General features: G+C 38.0%; 1 protein-coding gene across 5 annotated transcripts in view; it reads left to right on the forward strand.

Annotated features, from left to right (window-relative positions):
- The window catches only part of LOC106090278 (uncharacterized protein DDB_G0287625), a 214,353-nt gene extending 198,370 nt beyond the window's left edge, over positions 1–15,983 (forward strand). For all 5 annotated transcript variants that reach the window (XM_059369867.1, XM_059369873.1, XM_059369879.1 and 2 more), the window contains 7 exons: positions 881–946; positions 1,102–1,305; positions 1,404–1,620; positions 1,925–2,406; positions 2,474–2,659; positions 2,787–2,935; positions 13,900–15,983. In XM_059369867.1, the coding sequence (XP_059225850.1) occupies positions 881–946; positions 1,102–1,305; positions 1,404–1,620; positions 1,925–2,406; positions 2,474–2,659; positions 2,787–2,935; positions 13,900–15,634 (3,039 nt within the window). In that variant the 3' untranslated portion in view covers positions 15,635–15,983. The remainder of the gene's footprint in view (positions 1–880; positions 947–1,101; positions 1,306–1,403; positions 1,621–1,924; positions 2,407–2,473; positions 2,660–2,786; positions 2,936–13,899) is intronic.
- The last annotated feature ends 3,207 nt before the right edge of the window (positions 15,984–19,190 follow it).

The following is a 19,190-nucleotide window of genomic DNA, read 5'->3' on the forward strand; positions in this document are numbered from 1 at the left end:
CAGATGTTATTAGATCAACAACAAATATTTATAAACCAACAACTGAACAAAACGTCCACAGACGTTCACATTCTGACAACTTCTAGTGCACAGTTTATTTAAAGATCACAAAAAGATTTTGTGTGCCAATAAGTATCGAGTCTATGTTGCATCAATCTCATTGTGTATTTACAAACGCCTTACCACATTGCACCACGGCCGGCTATACACATACAAGGTTTAAGAGTCATTTAAACTTATGGTTGGTATACATACGCATTTCGAAGGGATGATGGCCACAACGGTCATTGCATGAATCAACAACGCTTTATTTTATTTTATTTTGTTTTTTTTATTCTGTTTTGGTCTTATTTTGACTTTGTTTTATTTTTTATTATTTTATTTTCAAAATTCGCTGTTATAGCATCAAAATTATTTAACTCACAGTCAGCATACGATGTTTGCTATTATCAGCACACTTTTTTCTATGAGTGTTTCCGTTAAAACTCAATTCCGCACGCAGAAACTCTTTCTGATTCGATTTAGTAAAGTCCGTCTGTCCGCGTACCCATTTTAGTAGCTTTTGTCCGTCTGTCCTATTTTGTAATCATGAGGAAGGTTTGCTTACATTTGATATGCAATCATCGCGAAACGACAGACGGACTGATAGACATGCCTGGACTGATTTAGGATGTTGAGACAAGTAAGGATATATGTATGTATATATATTTTCTGCAGTCGTTGATCGATATTTCGAGGTGTTACAAACGGATGACTAGATATTGTATATTGAAAGTTAAACACAATTGTATAGAGATAACATACGCCGAAATTTTCATTTAAGTTGACTGCTAAATCTTCTTTTTTGTAACGATGTATCCATTTTGTTTTCTCTCCTTAGACCCTGCAACTCCTTGAAGATCAAAAGAAAAAATTGGATGCATTTTGTGAACAAAGTTATAAAAATGTAAGTATAGCAAACGATTAGGGGCCATTAAAGTCTTGCCTTGATTGTTTTAGTGATGATTAACCCTGATTTCTTTCTTTCATGTTCTGCATGTTCTCCCATCTTGTGATTTTATTTGGTTACTTTGATGTATTTCTCCCCCCATTTGATCTCAGGCCATGACTCAAGAACGACGCCGTTATGGTTTCGTTTTGGAACGCCAGTGTTCTATAGCCAAACATTGGATGGCTTATCATAGCACTGGCAAACAAGTAATTGATAATCATTTGGAAAATTGGCAAGAAATTGCCACATCACGTGAGACATTGCCCACAACCGTGTATGATGGTAATTCATTGCTGGTGGGCAACAAAAGATTGGTATGTGTGTGTTTGCGCTCGCGCTCTTTTGTGCTGCTATTTGAGCCTAATCATGTAATCGTTACTTTTCGTTTTGCAAAATATGCAAAATAATGCAGGAACGTCTTAAAGATTCCGAAGATTCCCATGGCAATGGTGGTGGCTCATCATCGAATCTCTTGAAGAAATCACGCAGTGTTGATGTTCCGTTTGGTGATATACGCAATTTGCATGAATCCCATGTACCATTTACGCAGAATTCTTTGCCCCGTGCCAAATCCGATTTCAATTTGAACAGTTCAATGAATTCATCGGTAACAACGGCTGCAATTACAGGTGAGTTGAAGTTTTTTCTCAAAAGAAAAGTAAAATAAAAACTAGGTCCGTTAAAGACACAGTTGGCCATACTCAACGAGACGAAGGCGATGAACCAACGAATAACCTCCTAAAATATTTGGAGTGGTTACCAAAAATCCGTCAGTATTTTCTTCGTTCTACAGTCATTTGATCGGTCGGCTTCCCAACCCCATTACCTTTTTAAACTTCCAACCGTTTTTACTCTCTTCTTCTTGTTCGCACTATTGAAAAATGTTGCTAAGTCTTCGTTTTAGATTTTAAATATTTTCCTCATGCCTTTCAGCTAACGATCACACTGACAGCGCTCACTGGGATCAAAGGACCGTGGTGAAAGCTCTCTATGCCTATATGCCGTCTGGTGAAAATCAACTGCCTTTCGATGAAGGTGATCGCATTGCTTTGGTGGGCAGCAAGGCCAAGGGTTGGCAATTTGGTGAAAATTTGCGTACACAAATGTTTGGTTGGTTCCCCATTGCCTATACCAATGCTGAAATGATGTTGGAAAATAAAATGAAATCTGACAGGGATCAACATACAAGTCGCAACGAACGTTTTGAAAATATGCACTATGAGCGCCACAATGGTGGTGGTGGTGGTGCTGCTGTAAATGGCAATTCCAATGGTCAGGCTATGCGCAATAGTTATCATGATCAATATATGGAATCGGCACACGAAATGGATAGTGATGCCACATATCGCCGTGAGAGAACTGAGGAGTCATCACCCACCAGGATGTTTGGTGATACATATAGAAATCAAAAGAAGGTATTTTTGATGCTTTTAAGGTTTTTTGTTTTTTTAATTGGTAAAGAGAATCAAATTCTTTTTTTAGTATCGTCCCTCTACATCTGGAAATCCTCGTCCGGGTCCTCCTCCCACATTGCCAGCACCAGTGCCTTCGGTGGCAAATGGTTCACGAATGCTGAATTCATCGCAAAGTTTTTGTGCTCCCAATGGCAGTCAAATGGCCATTGAAAGACGCAAGCAAAAATTACAGAATGGCAATCAAATTAATCATGTATGTATATCACAGGGTCATTCAAAAATGGGCTAAGCCAAAGAGTCTTACCCCTTGGAATTCCAGCGAACTTTCTTTTCTATATTAATCTTAAACATCATTATCCTTGTATCTCTTTCTAATTCAGCAATCTTCTATGAATCAAATGAAACCGGCTGCTGCTGCCAAAACTTCGTTGCATAGCAGCAACGATAGTGGTTTTGCCAATGAGCCACCCCCACAACCAGAAGTGGACTATTCAGATGATGAACAGCCAACTAGTCGTGTACCCATACGGTAAGCTTACATATTAAGGCTGTGAATGTGTAGACTTTGTATGTCATCGTAAATGAAAAGGACTTGAAAGTTTAGTACAAAATAGACTTATACAAAATGCTTTAAATATTTAAGAGCCCTCAAAGTTTTAGAAATCTTACACCAGTATTTAAAAAAACTTAATGTAGGTTTAAAATAAGTTTATTTGTCAGATTCTCTTTATAGAACTGTTAGATAATAATTCCCCAGAAAGGCTTCAGCAACAACTGACGTGTCGTCTTCTAAGCCAACGCTTCTATACACCCTGGGTCTCACCTTGTTGAATCTGTAAGGCAGAACTCCCTTAAACTTGTTGAGGTCTTCGCGGTCTATATCTCCGTTTCGCATCAGCCTCACCCAATTTACCAAGCTTCCAGTCGGTAGTTGAGAGTTTGGGATCGCAGTCCCTTGTCTACCAAGTATAGATTCGGTGTCTGAATGATGCAACGATACATGTTAGATAAACGTTAACCCGGAATGTTTTTAGTTTAAATAGGTTCCGATGCCACCCTGCGTTGCCACAATCTGAAGGAGGGCCTGGAAAAATTTCGTTAGGATGTCGTAGGATACCCTTGACAGTCCATAGGCAACCACACTCTACATTAACAAGCTGTCGATAGAAACTTTAGCAAAGTTCTTGGTCACACAATACTATTGTTTGCGTTAGTTCTCTTGGGGATGGGTTATGGAGCGCAGTCATTTGGATGACTGCTGTACCGTTGCAGAATTAGGCAATGCAACGTTCGCTGAAGTTTCCCTGAACCCATTTAAGGGAACTTCCACTTATTGGTCAGATTCTTGGGATCCACCGATTTTTGAAAGATTTCCTTTTTAGAACTGTCAAGAAGTTTAGTCCCATTTTAATTTTAAAATACCGTTTTTAATTCGTTTTATTTTTAAAAACTTCAAGTAAACCTTTTGGGTTTGTTTTGTTGAGTATTTTTTTCTCAACGGTGCAATATTTATATCCTCAAAAGCAGAGGACCCTAAGACTGGTCAATAAGGTGGAGCGCCCTTAAATGGGCTCAGGGAATAAAAGCCGGCAAGCTTCCACGAACGTTCCATTGCCTACTTCAGCAACGGTACAACAGTTATCCAAATGACTGCGATTCCATAACCCATCTCCAAGAGAACTAAGCCGGACAATAGTATGGTGAGTCCAAGATCTTTGCTAAAGTCCCAATCGACAGCTTCTTTATGTAGAGTGAGATAGTCGATGGACTGTCGCACAGTGGGAGAAAATCGAAAAAAATAACTAGTTAGCAATATGTCGTATGAGAACGGGTTAAGATATCTCTTTGAAATTTGGAATGGTTATATCTGAGATTTCTTAGCGAGATCGTGTGCAAAATTTCAAAGTATAATGTCGTCCGTTCGTCTTTCGGCAGGCCCCTGATGTTGGTCACCTTGGTATTTCTAAAAATTTTTCGGGCTGCCAAATTTTCATTTATGGTCCGATTTACAAAAAAAGTCCGCTTGAGATGTTCAATGTAGCTCTGATTTGGGGGATATAAGAGTTTTAATTTTTATTTGTTGCAATTTTGGCCGAGATTGGCTTCGTATTTTGCAATTTACGAATGCATTTGTGGTTCGATTTTCATTTTTATGCATGACTAGCCGAACCGGGCCCGCTCCACTGCGCCTTCTTTTACGTTATACGGAACAAAATTATACTTTTATTATATTTATTTTCGACAATTAAAGAGCTTTTAGTGAAATATCATGCTACAAAAATGGTATATGACTAACAGTATTACAATATAAATGCTCTATTCTATGGTAAACGGTCTATGAATTCGTTCGGAGGGTTTAGGGTCATTAAAGTTTTGGTTGTACTCCATTCTCAAAAGACTTTATTACAGCCCGATATTCTCACGGGGTTTAAGTTTGGTTGTTAGATGTACTCCATTCTCAAAAGACTTTATTACAGCCCGATATTCTCACGGGGATTTAGAGAGTGGGAAGACCCTGCAGACCTTCGTGGGTTGGTGGGTTAAGGAGGTGATGTGGCCCTCAGAAACGTGCTTCTTGCTTTCTTGCTCTACTCCCAAATACCTTCCATTTCAGCCCCATATTGCACCAATAAATCGGAAGTTTTGTGGATAGGGAGGTCCTCCAGACACTTAGCCCTGAAAAAAATATCAGCATCGTGCTCTCATCTCAAATATACCGTTTTTTAAACCCCATATTGCCATTGGTTTAAGTGGAATTTATGGGATGAGGTGTCCCCAAACACTTGGCTCCAAAGTTGATATCAAATCTTTTTCTAATCTCAAATACCATTCATTTGAGCCACACATTGCCATAGTCGGTAAAGGCTGTGTTACAAATACCTTTTATTTGAGCCCATATTACCATGGCCAGTAAATAATTCCTGTTTATGGGATGTTTTGGGAAAGGGATAGACACCCAGAAACTTGGTTGTGAAAGTGATTATCTTCTCGACAATACCTTTCATTTGAGTCCCACATTGCCGATTTAGTGGTGTTTTGTGAAGTGGGGTGGTCCCCAAACACTTAGCCTTGAAAAAATATCAGCATTGTGCTCTACTATCAAATATCATTTATTTCAAACCCATATTGCCAGTGGCCCAAAATCGGAATGGCCCCATTGACACTTTTTCTTGAATATTTATATCAGATACGTCTTCTACTCCCATAGCCCTTTCTTTTGAGCCCCATGGTCGTAAATTTGTCCTCACTGAAGGGTGTTTTAGGGGAGGGGCGCCCCCCCCCCCCAAAACTTGGTCTCACATTTGGATGTCAAATTTGTATTCTACACTCAAATAGCTTTTATTTGAGTTACATATTGCAACGGTCAGTAAATAAGTCCTGTTTGGGGGGTGTTTTGTGTGGGGGGTGGTCCTCCAAACTCTTGGTCCCACAATAGGATAAAAAATACTTTTTCTTCTCTTAAATACCTTTCAATTTCTAGATCGTCTCGACCTTCTGAATCGATCTAGCCATGTCCGTCCGTCTGTCAAAATCACGATAGCGGTCAAATTCGTAAAGCTAGCCGCTTGAAATTTTTCACATACTTAATGTTCATGTGGGTTATTCGGGATTACAAATGGGCGATATCGGTTTAGATTCCGATTTGACTTCTTGAGCCCTTACAAGCCGCATTTTTTGTCCGATTTGGCTGAAATTTTGCACGTGATGTTCCGTTATGACTTTCAATAACTGTGCCAAGTACGGTCCAAATCGGTTTATAACCGGATATAACACCCATATAAACCGATCTCCAGATTTGACTTCTTAAGACCCTGGAAGGCGCAATTTTTATCCGATTTGGATGAAATTTATCGTGTATTGTTTTGTTATGACTTGCAACCACTTGTGCCAAGTACGTTCCAAATCGGTCTATAACCTGATATAGCTCCCATGTAAACCGGTCTCTCGATCCCGATGCCCAACTCAACTAAATTTATTTTGTATACATTTTTAGCAGAATCCAAGGTGGTGGGTTCCTAAGATTCGTCCCGGCCGAACTTAGCACGCTTTTACTTATAATATATAAGATTTGGATTTTTTGATCAAAAAAGTATTTACTTGCATTTATACCTTAATTTTTTCCGTTTTCGTTTGTAATGAGGACAAATTGTAGATGTTTTTATACCCTCTACCATAGGATGGGGGGTATACTAATTTCGTCATTCTGTTTGTAACTACAGAATGTAAATATTCGTCTGAGACCCCATAAAGTATATATATTCTTGATCGTCGCGACATTTTATGTCGATCTAGCCATGTCCGTCCGTCTGTCCGTCCGTCCGTCCGTCTGTCTGTTGAAAGCACGCTAACTTCCGAAGGAGTAAAGCTACCAGCTCGAAATTTTGCACAAATACTTTTTATGAGTGTAGGTCGGTTGGTATTGTAAATGGTCCATATCGGTCCATGTTTTGATATAGCTGCCATATAAACCGATCTTGGGTCTTGACTTCTTGAGCCTCTAGAGGGCGCAATTCTTATCCGATTGGAGTGAAATTTTGCACATAGAGTTTTAGTATCACTTCTAACAACTGTGTTAAGTATGGTTCAAATCGGTCCGTAACCTGGTATAGCTGCCATATAAACCGGTCTTGGGTCTTGACTTCATGAGCCTCTAGAGGGCGCAATTCTTACCCGATTGGCATGAAATTTTGCACGACGTGTTTTGTTATGATATCCAACAACTATGCTAAGTATGATTCAAATCGGTTCATAACCTGATATAGCTGCCATATAAACCGATCTGGGATCTTGACTTCTTGACCTCTAGAGGTCGCAATTATTATCCGATTTGCCTGAAATTTTGTACAACGGATCCTCTCATGACCATCAACATACGTTTATTATGGTCTGAATCGGTCTATTGCCCGATACAGTTTCCATATAAATCGATCTCTCTATTCTACTTCTTGAGCCCCCAAAGGGCGCAATTCTTATTCGAATTGGCTGACATTTTACACAGGTCTCCAACATATAATTTAATTGTGGTCTAAACCAGACCATATCTTGATATCGTTCTAATAGCAGAGCAAATCTTTTCTTATATCATTTTTCGCCTAAGAAGAGATGTCGGGAAAAGATCTCGACAAATGCGCTCCATGGTGGAGGGTATATAAGATTCGGCCCGGCCGAACTTAGCACGCTTTTACTTTTTTTTCTTAGAATTTCTTTGAAACCTGAAGATTTGCACACGATCTCGCTAACACCTCAGTTCTAACGATTTCAAATTTCAGAGAGATATTTCTACACGCTCTCACATGACATATTTTTACTAGTCTTATTCGATTTGGCTGAAATTTTATACAATGACTTCTACTATGGTCTCCAACATTCAATTCCATTAGCATAGCAATTCTTTTATTTTATCCTTTGTTTACCGAAAAAAGAAAAGAACTCGTGTTCTTTTCTTTTTTCGGTAAACAAACGACAAATGCGATCCATTGTGGAGGGTATATTAGATTCGACCCGGCCGAACTTACAATGCTTTTACTTGTTTTCTTTTTGATTTTTCCCACTGTGTCGTCGGTATACTATGTCGTGTTCACGAAATTTTTCCAGGGACTTATTCAGATTGTGGCGACGCAGGTTGGCATCGGAACATATTCAAACTAAAAGCGTTGGGATGTCAAAGTTCAGCTTGGCACACGCATGGATACCAATGAAACCTTCAGATACCGAATCCATACATGGGAGAATGGGACTGCAATCCCAATCTTGGTAGATTGAGTGAGGCTGATGTGAAACGAATCCATACCGTTTCCAAAGCGTTGGTTTGGAAACTCAATGAAGACACAACAGTTGTTGCTGAAGCCTTCCTGAGGAACAATTATCTACATCGGTAAAACCTGGCCGATTGCTGAAAACGGGAAACCTCCCTACCTTGATCGAACGCGTTTAGGAAGCCCCCGACAATATTTGTGTTGATGGTGTGCACTATCGGTAGGGAAGGAAACTCACTTCGAAAGCATCTGAGGAGGAATTCTTCTTATCGCTAGTGTCCAGCGCCCAGAGAACGAGCCGTGCCACAGCAACATGAAAAAACATCATTTAAAGTGCAAACAAGGCTTAGGGAATATACTACAGACAAATTCTCTCCGCTAAACAGAAGGAAGGTAGATTAAGATATGCATAGACAAACATTCTACACACCATCTCTTGTAGACCTGAATAGGTCGAATGATCAAGGGGGTTAGAAACGCACTAAATGACTCTCTTAAGTCTACATGCAGACTGAAACCAAACCAAATCTCAAACGTCAAGATGGTCCACAGAACTGATTGGTCTGAGAAATGTTTGTAGAAGTCTCTTTATTAAGGCAAATAAAGATTTCTCCATTAAGAAGTGTTATTTCGGTATTCAAAAAAAATTCAATGTTCTTTCTTAATAAAGTGTAAGGTATATGACAAAGAAAATCAGCAAATATACACCACGACGACCACGCTTACAGAATCATATCTTTTTTATGAATTTTTCCATAACCAAATCGCAAAGTGAATGCCCTAGTCCTCGAAAGGCTCAGGAATTGTATCTTTGAGGTCTTGAATCGACGCATATTATTGCAACTACTATGTGGAACGTTATAAGTGGCCTACTACGGCTCCTTACTGAAGAAGGGTTTGAACCGGTCTGCTATGTAGACGACGCACAGTAGGACAAACGGCGAACAAATTGGAAATAAGTCCACAACTTTTTACCTGTCGATCTAAGCGGTAATAAAACGTTTTAGGCATTTGTAGAGGAGGACATAGGCTTTCAGGAAAACCTTACTTGTCTATATGTTTAATACAGGGTGAGAAACAGAGTGCCAAAGATGACCACTTTCCACTTCTCAAACCTTGAAGTGGCTATAACTTTTTATCTACTACACCGATTTGCATGATTGTGGATAAAGAGCTAGACGAGATTTCAAAAAACATGCATGATGTACGCTGCCATCGAAAATCGTTACCACTAGAAAGACTAACCGGTTATTTTGACCGATATTTGAAATTTATTCGAAGACAATTATTTTTGTAGCATTTCATTAAATTGGTGTAATTTTTATACCCTCCACCATAAGATGGGGGGTATACTAATTTCGTCATTCTGTTTGTAACTACTCGAAATATTCGTCTGAGACCCCATAAAGTATGTATATTCTTGATCGTCGCGACATTTTATGTCGATCTAGCCATGTCCGTCCGTCTGTCCGTCCGTCCGTCCGTCCGTCTGTCTGTCGAAAGCACGCTAACTTCCGAAGGAGTAAAGCTAGCCGCTTGAAATTTTGCACAAATACTTCTTATTAGTGTAGGTCGGTTGGTATTGTAAATGGGCCATATCGGTCCATGTTTTGATATAGCTGCCATATAAACCGATCTTGGGTCTTGACTTCTTGAGCCTCTAGAGTGCGCAATTCTTATCCGATTGGAATGAAATTTTGCACGACATGTTTTGCTATGATATCCAACAACTGTGCCGAGTATAGTTTAAATCGGTCCATAACCTGATATAGCTGCCATATAAACCGATCTTGGGTCTTGACTTCTCGAGCCTCTAGCGTGCGCAATTCTTATCCGATTGGGATGAAATTTTGCACGACGTGTTTTGTTATGATATCCAACAACTGTGCCAAGTATGGTTTAAATCGGTTCATAACCTGATATAGCTGCCATATAAACCGATCTTGGGTCTTGACTTCTTGAGCCTCTAGAAGGCGCAATTCTTATCCGATTGGAATGAAATTTAGCATGACGTGTTTTGTTACGATATCCAACAACTGTGCCAAGTATGGTTCAAATCGATCCATAACCTTATATAGCTGTCATATAAACCGATCTTGGGTCTTGACTTCTTGAGCCTCTAGAGGGCGCAATTCTTATCCAATTTGAATGAATTTTAGCACGTTGTATTTTGTTATGATATCCAACAACTGTGCCAAATATGGTTCAAATCGGTTCATAACCTGATATAGCTGTCATATAAACAGATCTGGGGACTTGACTTCTTGAGCTTCTAGAGGGCGCAATTCCTATCCGATTTGGCTGAAATTTCGCAAGACGTTTTTTATTGTTACTTTCAACAACTATGACAAATAAAGTACAAGTAGGTTCATAACCTGATATAGCTGCCATATAAACCGATCTAGGATCTTGACTTCTTGAGCCTCTAGAGGTCGCAATTATTATCCGATTTGCCTGAAATTTTGTACGACGGATTCTCTCATGACCATCAACATACGTGTTTATTATGATCTGAATCGGACCATAGCCCGATACAGGTCCCATATAAATCGATCTCTCTATTTTACTTTTTGAGCTCACAAAGAGCGCAATTCTTATTCGAATTGGCTGACATTTACACAGGTCTCCAACATATAATTTAATTGTGGTCCAAACAGGACCATATCTTGATGTCGCTCTAATAGCAGAGCAAATCTTTTCTTTTATCCTGTTTTGCCTAAGAAGAGATGCCGGGAAGAGAACTCGACAAATGCGATCCATGGTGGAGGGTATATAAGATTCGGCCCGGCCGAACTTAGCACGCTTTTACTTGTTATTTAAATATGGGGGTATATTCATTTTGTCATTCCGTTGGCAACTCATCGAAATATCCATTTCCGACCCTATAAAGTATATATATCCTTGATCAGCGTAAAAATCTAAGACAATCAAGCAATGTCCGTCCGCCTGTCTGTTGAAATCACGCTACAGTCTTTACAAAGAGAGATATTGAGCTGAAACTTTGCACAGATTCTTTTTTTTTTGTCCATAAGCAGATTAAGTTCGAAGATGGGCTATATCGGACTATATCTTTATATAGCCTCCATATAGACCGATCCGCCGATTTAGGGTCTTAGGCCCATAAAAGCCACATTATAATCGAATTTGCTGAAATTTGGGACAGGGAGTTGTGTAAGACCCATCGACATATTTCTTCAATTTGGTGCAAATCGCGCATTTATTATCTTATTTCGGTGACACCGATCCGGAGATCCGACCATATTTAGATATAGCAGTCATGTAAACCGATCTGCTGATTTAAGGCCTAAAGATCATAAAAGCCGCAATTATCATCCGATTTCGCTAAAATTTTAAATGGCAAGTTGATTAAAGACTCCCGATAGCCGACTCAAATATGGTTCAGATCGGTCTATATTTAGAAATAGCTGTCATATAGACCGATCTACTAATTTAGGGTCTTAAGTCCATAAAAGCAGCAATTATCATCCGATTTCGCTGAAATTTGAAATAGTAAGTTGATTAAAGCCTCCCAATATCCGACTCAAATATGGTTCAGATCGGTCTATATTCAGATATAGCCGCCATATAGACCGATCTGCCGATCAAGGGTCTTAAGCCCATAAAAACTGCATTTACTACCCGATTTCGTTGAAATTTGATACAGTGAGTTGATTAAACCATCCGAAATATGGTACAGATAGGACTATATTTAGATATAGTTGCCATATAGACCGATCTGCCGATTTAGGGCCTTAAGCCCAAAATAGCCGCAATTATTATCCGATTTCGTTGGAATTTGACCCAGTGACTTGTATTAAGCCTACCCTCATCCGACTAGCATATGGTCCAGATCAGACTATATTTAGATATAGCTTCCAATTTAGGGTCTTAATCCCATAAAAAGCGAATTTGCTGAATCTGTGACTTGTATAAGAGTTCTCGGGACCTGAATCCAATATTATCCAGACCAGCCCCCATTTGCATATTACTATGGATATGGCAGTGGAGTTGGTATAAAAGAGGATGGTTAATTTATGCATGGTGGTGGGTATCCAAGTTCGGCACGGCCGAACTTAACACGTTTTTACTTGTTTGTAATAATTCTATTCGCTTATTAAGTATATTCATCATTGGAAAAAAAAATAAAATAGCAATCCCTTAACTAGTTTTCAAAAAAATACAACAGTTGAAATGGGACCAAACATCTAAAAATTTAGTTTGTTTCGAAAATCGAAAATGGGTCAACTTTGAACGGTCATATCTCCTAAACTAAAAATCTGAAATTTTAATGGGTGGCATTTTTGAAATCATTGGAATCTTTTGTATAAGATAGTTCTTTAAAAATTTAGTTGGCGCATATGAAATTTTTGATTTTTACCACCTGTTTTCTATGGCCCCGCCATCATGCGACGTTGGCCAAAAATGGTTTGAGACAGCCAGATACCCATTAAATTTCTAGAGGTCTACCGCTTCGTTGGCTAGAACATAAGTCAGCCTCCGCCATGACTGGTCACTGTTGGAAACATGCTGATAGACTAAAGGTTACAAGTAAAAGAGCTCTACAGACTTATGTGAACATGATGAGGAAAAGAAAACCATAGATCATTTGTTGTGTGCGTATCCCACACTGATGAACAGAAATAGTTTCGCTAGGTTCTCATTTCTTTGTAGACTCGTCTGAATTAGCGGATGTGATCATCGGTCTGGCTGATTCAACGGTCGGAACTGGTAGCTAGCTTACTTCTCCCGAAACCGTGGTATCACAATGGAATTGCTTCGATTTATCTCTAACGCATTATTCAGTCCTCACAATGATTGAAAGTAGTATCGTTTTAATTTAATTAAATAAAATTTAATTCGTCCGATGTGGATTGTATTCATATCATATGCAATGGAAGTCAAAACGGGACACCACATTCAAATGTCAGACAATTGGATAATAACTGTACCTTAAACAGTATTTTCATTATCTACATCTGAACATGACTGGTTTTAGTCCATTTAGAATTTCAATAACGATTTTCGTGTGTTTCCACAATCGGACAGACGGACGGACGGACATCGCTAGATTGGCTTAGAAGAATTTCATGGCGTTCAATATCGTACATGCCCTATAGGGTTATAGACCAACATTTTGAAGATTATAAATTGAAGGACAATGTTCTATTCCTATGGTAAAGATTATAAGAAATTTAGAAAATTAAAGTTGTTATTTCTTTTGAAGTTCGTTCCTTAAGTCTTTCGTTTTAATTTAACTACATTTCTATGTGTATATGGAATGCATGCATTTTTTCCTCCGATGATCGTTATGCCTTTCAGTTATTTTACCTTCCATATAGCCAGAGAAGATGCTTAAAATTTATCGACAAAGTAGACGCTATTTTTTTTATTATTTTTATCTTTAAATTTGTGAATGTTGAAAGAGGAACTTTAACTTTATTGCTGCTCATAAACACTTTTAAGTCCTTTTCTTTATCGTTATGTGGTATCGAATCATTTCATAAACTTCTTTTTGTGATTAATCCCCAGTTTAGTTTGTAGCTTTTCATAGTCAATTTTTGTGCTTTCTTAATTTTTTGTTTTTTTAATTTTATTTGTTCTTATTAAACTTTTTAATTTTCATATTTGTTTCCCTGTCATTTTATGTGTAATGTTAACATTGCCCATCATAAATCATAATATCGCCACAAACCCCTCTAAAAATGCTAAACAAAATCCACCCCCCCCCCCAACATAGACGTCGGGCTGACACTAACTCCCATATGTCGAATAACCGTGAAGTAGCCAGCTGGACCCTGAATCGCAATTTTCGCAGTAGCATTGACAGTCAAATCGATGATCGCAGTCTGAAGACCCTTAATCGCACTACTTCGGGTAAAATGCGTTACGATTTGATAGCCAGTGATGATGAGATATTGCAGGCCTCATCGGCCGGCATTAAACGCACCAAATCATTCTGGAAATTTGGAGGAGGGCGCCATGAGGATATATTGGCGGGCATGTCGTTGTGGCAACATCGCGATCTGGTGGCCACACCCAATATGGATGAGTTAAGGGATGAGGGCTATCGCACCACCAGCAGCAAAATGGAAAGCGAAAAAGAAATGGAACGCAGTTGCGATACGCTGACAAAATCCAATTCAAATCATTCCACCTCTTCGCAGGAGGTGAAGCGGGTTAGCAATGGAGGCGGTGGAGCCGGTGGTGGTATTACTCGCAAGGATAGCATTACCAGCATGGAAATGTATGATGACGATGAGAATATCTACGGCTTGACTCCCATGGTAAGGGAGCCCATGCTGAATCGCAGTGGAGCCAATAATTTCACTCCCAAATCACGCATGAAAATCATGAAGACCATTGAAATTGACATAGAAAATCCAGGGGAAAATGAGCGTCTGAGCACCATAAAACGCAATCAAAAGGAGTATAGGGAAAGCATGAGCAATCGCCATTCCATGCCCATGGAGAGCAGCAACAACAGTAACAATAACAATAACAACAGCAGTAAGAAGCAGAGCTCCATGAATAATCGCAACTCTAGTGGCGGAGGAAATGGCAATGGCAAAAAATCCTATGAACAGAAAATGGCCATGAATGGCCAGCAGCAAATGCAAAACAAAATGTCAAATGCAAATCAAAATCGCAATCCTCCTCCCCAAGATATGTTCCCCTCCACCGAAAGTGAGGCAGGGGAGAGTGAATTGGATAATGGTACCTTGAAAATGAGCGATGTCAATAACTTCTTTGACAATAATATGGGCAACTCGGTTGGAGGCGGTGGTGGTGGTGGTGGCATTATCATGAAGACAGTCAAGCGCAAGGATATTCTAAAGCAATACTACACCAGTGAAGATGATTCGGATGATCCCGAAATAAAGTCTACCAGTTCTGATCCCTACGATTGCATTGTCATCAATGATCATTTGGTGCGCAGAGATGAAAAACATAGACGAGCCATGCATCATGCCCTACAGCAGGAACATCAAATGGAATTTCAAACTTTTAGGGCTACAACTTCATCATCAAATGCCGCTGGAGGAGGAGCAAATTCGTCGGCTAATAAAAACAATTCATCATCAAATGGCGGCGGTGCCAGCAACAAAAAGAAATCGGAACGTCATCAACAAGAGCAACAACGTGAAGCCGAGGCAAGAAATCGTTCATCAAAATCCTCTTACCAAGATCAACAGGATAATCAGATGCGATATAGTGACAGCACTCTGACAAGACATCAAACAAATTCTGTTCTGTCAACACCCACAGCGACCATATTGCCACGCACCCGTCTTGTGAAATCCTCAAATATGTCCAGCATGACCTTGGAGAGAAATTCGACGAGTAGTGCACAAAAATCCATGCACTCAAGTAATGAACGAGGCGGTGATAAACACTATGGTAAAACCTATGGGCCATGGTATGATTTTTGGGATCAACCTGAACAAAGTGTAAAATCGAATAAAATGAAGTGAAAGGAGAGGGGTAGTGATAGCGGTAGTGGTAGGAAGAGGAGAAAAAGCAAAAGGTGGAAAAGGAGGAGAAGGGTAAAGGGAAAAGAAGAAAATGGGAAATGATAAATTCTTCACAGAAATGCAAAAATAAAGGAGAACATTGAGAACACTTGTGATGTAGGGAATAGGCAATTAGATCTTCTTGATAGACATGGAGGAGGGCATAGACATTCTAAAAAGAGCAATGGGAAACCATTTCCATTCATTATTTCAAACCTGTACTTGAATCCTAATCGTAAGGAACAAAAATTCTTAAACACCGTTTCTTTATTTATTCCGTAATGAAGACATTGTTTCTAAATGAAGAAAAGTCTTACGATTTCCCAATTTCTTCTTTATTTTATTCATTTTTTTATGTTACTCCCCAATTCCCATGGCCATTCTCGCCTTTTTCTTACTTGGGAAGAAATTGTTGTTTTCTTTTTTTAAAAAAGAAAAAGTTTTGAGATTCAGAGAAGAAGTGGCCGCAAGAAACAGAAATCCCCTTCTCTAAATTCCAACTGGGAGAATTGAATTTCTCCTTGGGACAAATGAATTGAATACCTTATGGTAAAGAGTCTTCTATTGTAAAGTCAATTTATATACATGTTAAAAAAATACATATTATATACTACACATTAATTTTAATTAATTTTCCTTAAAATTAGGGTTTCCTTCTTTTTAATTAATTGTGTTTTAAACTCATCCTTTATATAACCTTTTCATATTTGGTCATCTTGTGTGTGAGAAAAAAGTCTTCATGTCGTTGCTAAATGCTAAATTTTAATTTTCTATATTCCTTTTTTCTATTTTTTCCCCGCATTCTTTTTTTTTAGTTTTAGCAAGGGTGGTGCCTATCGTAATATATCATTAGATTTTTAATATAAAAACAAAAAATCATTTAGAATGTATGAAAGCTAAAATAAAAATGCACAAGTTTTCTCTGAGAAATGCTAATAAAAACAAAAGAATGTGCGTAAATATGCACACATACACACGTATATATATATATTCCAAATTTTATATATTTGTAAGCTTGTTATATATATAATTTTATGTAATATTTTGTAAACTTTTAATAGTTATTGTATATACAAATGTTTTTTTTTTTTTTATAATTAAAAAAAAAAACATTATTTCTCTTTTCCAAAAAAAAAAAAACAAAATTATCTTTCACTAGAGCCTCACAATTTGCCACAGTGAAATTGCGTCACACAACAACAAATGATCGTTCGGCTCCCATGATTTACAGATGTGTAAATAAATAAGACAAAAATCCCTATCAAAAAACAAAGTTTTTTTTTCTTTTTTTATTAATTCTTCTCTTTTAAGCAATCATCCATATTGATATGTGTATGTTTTTTATATAGTAAGTTGATATACAAACAAAAAAGATTATATATATGTAAATGTAAGATTTCATTGTTTTGCAAACTGTTTCTAAAACATGTTTATGATAATATACCTTTGAAACAAAAACTTAAATCAATAAATACCCAGAAATGTTTTTCCCTAAAACAAAAATATAAATGCCAAAGCAGTTTAACTTACAATGGGTAAGTTTTTAGTTGTAATTTGTATTAGCATTTTTGTCGCAATTAGACATTTATAAATAGAATATCGTATCGAAGGTTAGGACATTGACTTTGGGACAAGAAAACAGTATAACTTAGACGCAAAACAAGTAAAAGCATGCTAAGTTTGGCCGGGCCGAATCTTATATACCCTCCACCATGGATCGCATTTGTCGAGTTCTTTTCCCGGCATCTCTTCTTAGGCAAAAAAGGATATAAGAAAAGATTTGCTCTGCTATGAGAGCGATATCAAGATATGATCCGGTTTGGACCACAATTAAATTATATGTTGGAAACCTGTGTAAAATGTCAGCCAATTCGAATAAGAATTGCACCCTTTGGGGGCTCAAGAAGTAAAATAGATAGATCGATTTATATGGAAGCTGTATCGGGCTATAGACAGATTCAGACCATAATAAACACGTATGATGATGAGAGAATCCGTCGTAGAAAATTTCATTCCAATCGGATAAGAATTGCGCACTCTAAAGGCTTAAGAAGTCAAGATCCCAGATCGGTTTATATGACAGCTATATCAGGTTATGAAAAGATTTGAACCATACATGGCACAGTTGTTGGATATCATAACAAAATACCATGTGTAAAATTGCATTCCAATCGGATAAGAATTGCGCACTCTAGAGGCTCAAGAAGTCAGGACCCAAGATCGGTTTATATGACAGCTATATCAGGTTATGGACCGATTTCAACCATACTTGGCACAGTTGTTGGATATCATAACAAAACACGTAGTGCAAAATTTCATTCCAATCAGATAAGATTTGCGCACTTTAGAGGCTCAAGAAGTCAAGACCCAAGATCGGTTTATATGACAGCTATGGTCGGTTTATATGACAGCTATGGACCGATTTGAACTATACTTGCACAATTGTTGGATATCTTAACAAAACACGTCGTGCAAAATTTCATTCCAATCGGATAAGAATTGCGCACTTTAGAGGCTCAAGAAGTCAAGACCCAAGATCAGTTTATATGACAGCTATATCAGGTTATGGACCGATTTGATCATACTTGGCACAGTTGTTGGATATCATAACAAAACACGTCGTGCAAAATTTCATTCCAATCGGATAAGAATTGCGCCCTCTAGAAGCTCAAGAAGTCAAGTCCCTAGATCTGTTTATACGACAGCTATATCAAAACATGGACCGATATGGCCCATTTTCAATACCGACCGACCTACACTAATAAGAAGTATTTGTGCAAAATTTCAAGCGGCTAGCTTTTGTTCCTTCGGAAGTTAGCGTGCTTTTGACAGACAGACGGACGGACATGGCTAGATCGACATAAAATGTCGCGACGATCAAGAATATATATACTGTATGGGGTCTCAGACGAATATTTCGAGTAGTTACAAACAGAATGACGAAATTAGTATACCCCCATCCTATGGTGGAGGGTATAAAAAGTATTTTAAAGCTGTTTATGCAAAATGTAGTGTCTCAAAATACAACATTTTTAGCCTCAAATAATCTCGGGATAGGTTATCTCTAGAGAGTTTTTCGCCGACATTTAGCCCTTAAACAATTTGATTAAAATTTAATTTTTTTAATTGAATATTTATTTATAAAAATTTTGTCTTAGAAAAAGTTTAATTAAAATGTTACGCTGAAATGTTGTCTTTAGAAAAATTCCATAATTTTTTTTTTTTTTTTTTTAATTTCATTAAAATTATGTTTTCACAAAAAATTTGATAACAATTTTGCCCTTAAGGAAAATAATTTTAAGGCGGCCCGGCTTCAGCTAAAGTTGTCTTTGTAGAATATTATAAATATGAAATTTTGTCGTTTTAAAGAATGTTACTGAAATTTTTTGTTTAGAATAAATTTAATTTTAGTTTTTTCTTTAGACAAAGCATTCTGTTTGGGGCTCGGACCCCCACGAAGGGTTTCTCTTGACTTTCGAAATAACTGGTGAATTTCATAGAAATTGGTTCAGATTTA

Source organism: Stomoxys calcitrans, chromosome 1 (assembly GCF_963082655.1).
Source record: "Stomoxys calcitrans chromosome 1, idStoCalc2.1, whole genome shotgun sequence".
Taxonomy (NCBI): Eukaryota; Metazoa; Arthropoda; class Insecta; order Diptera; family Muscidae; genus Stomoxys; species Stomoxys calcitrans.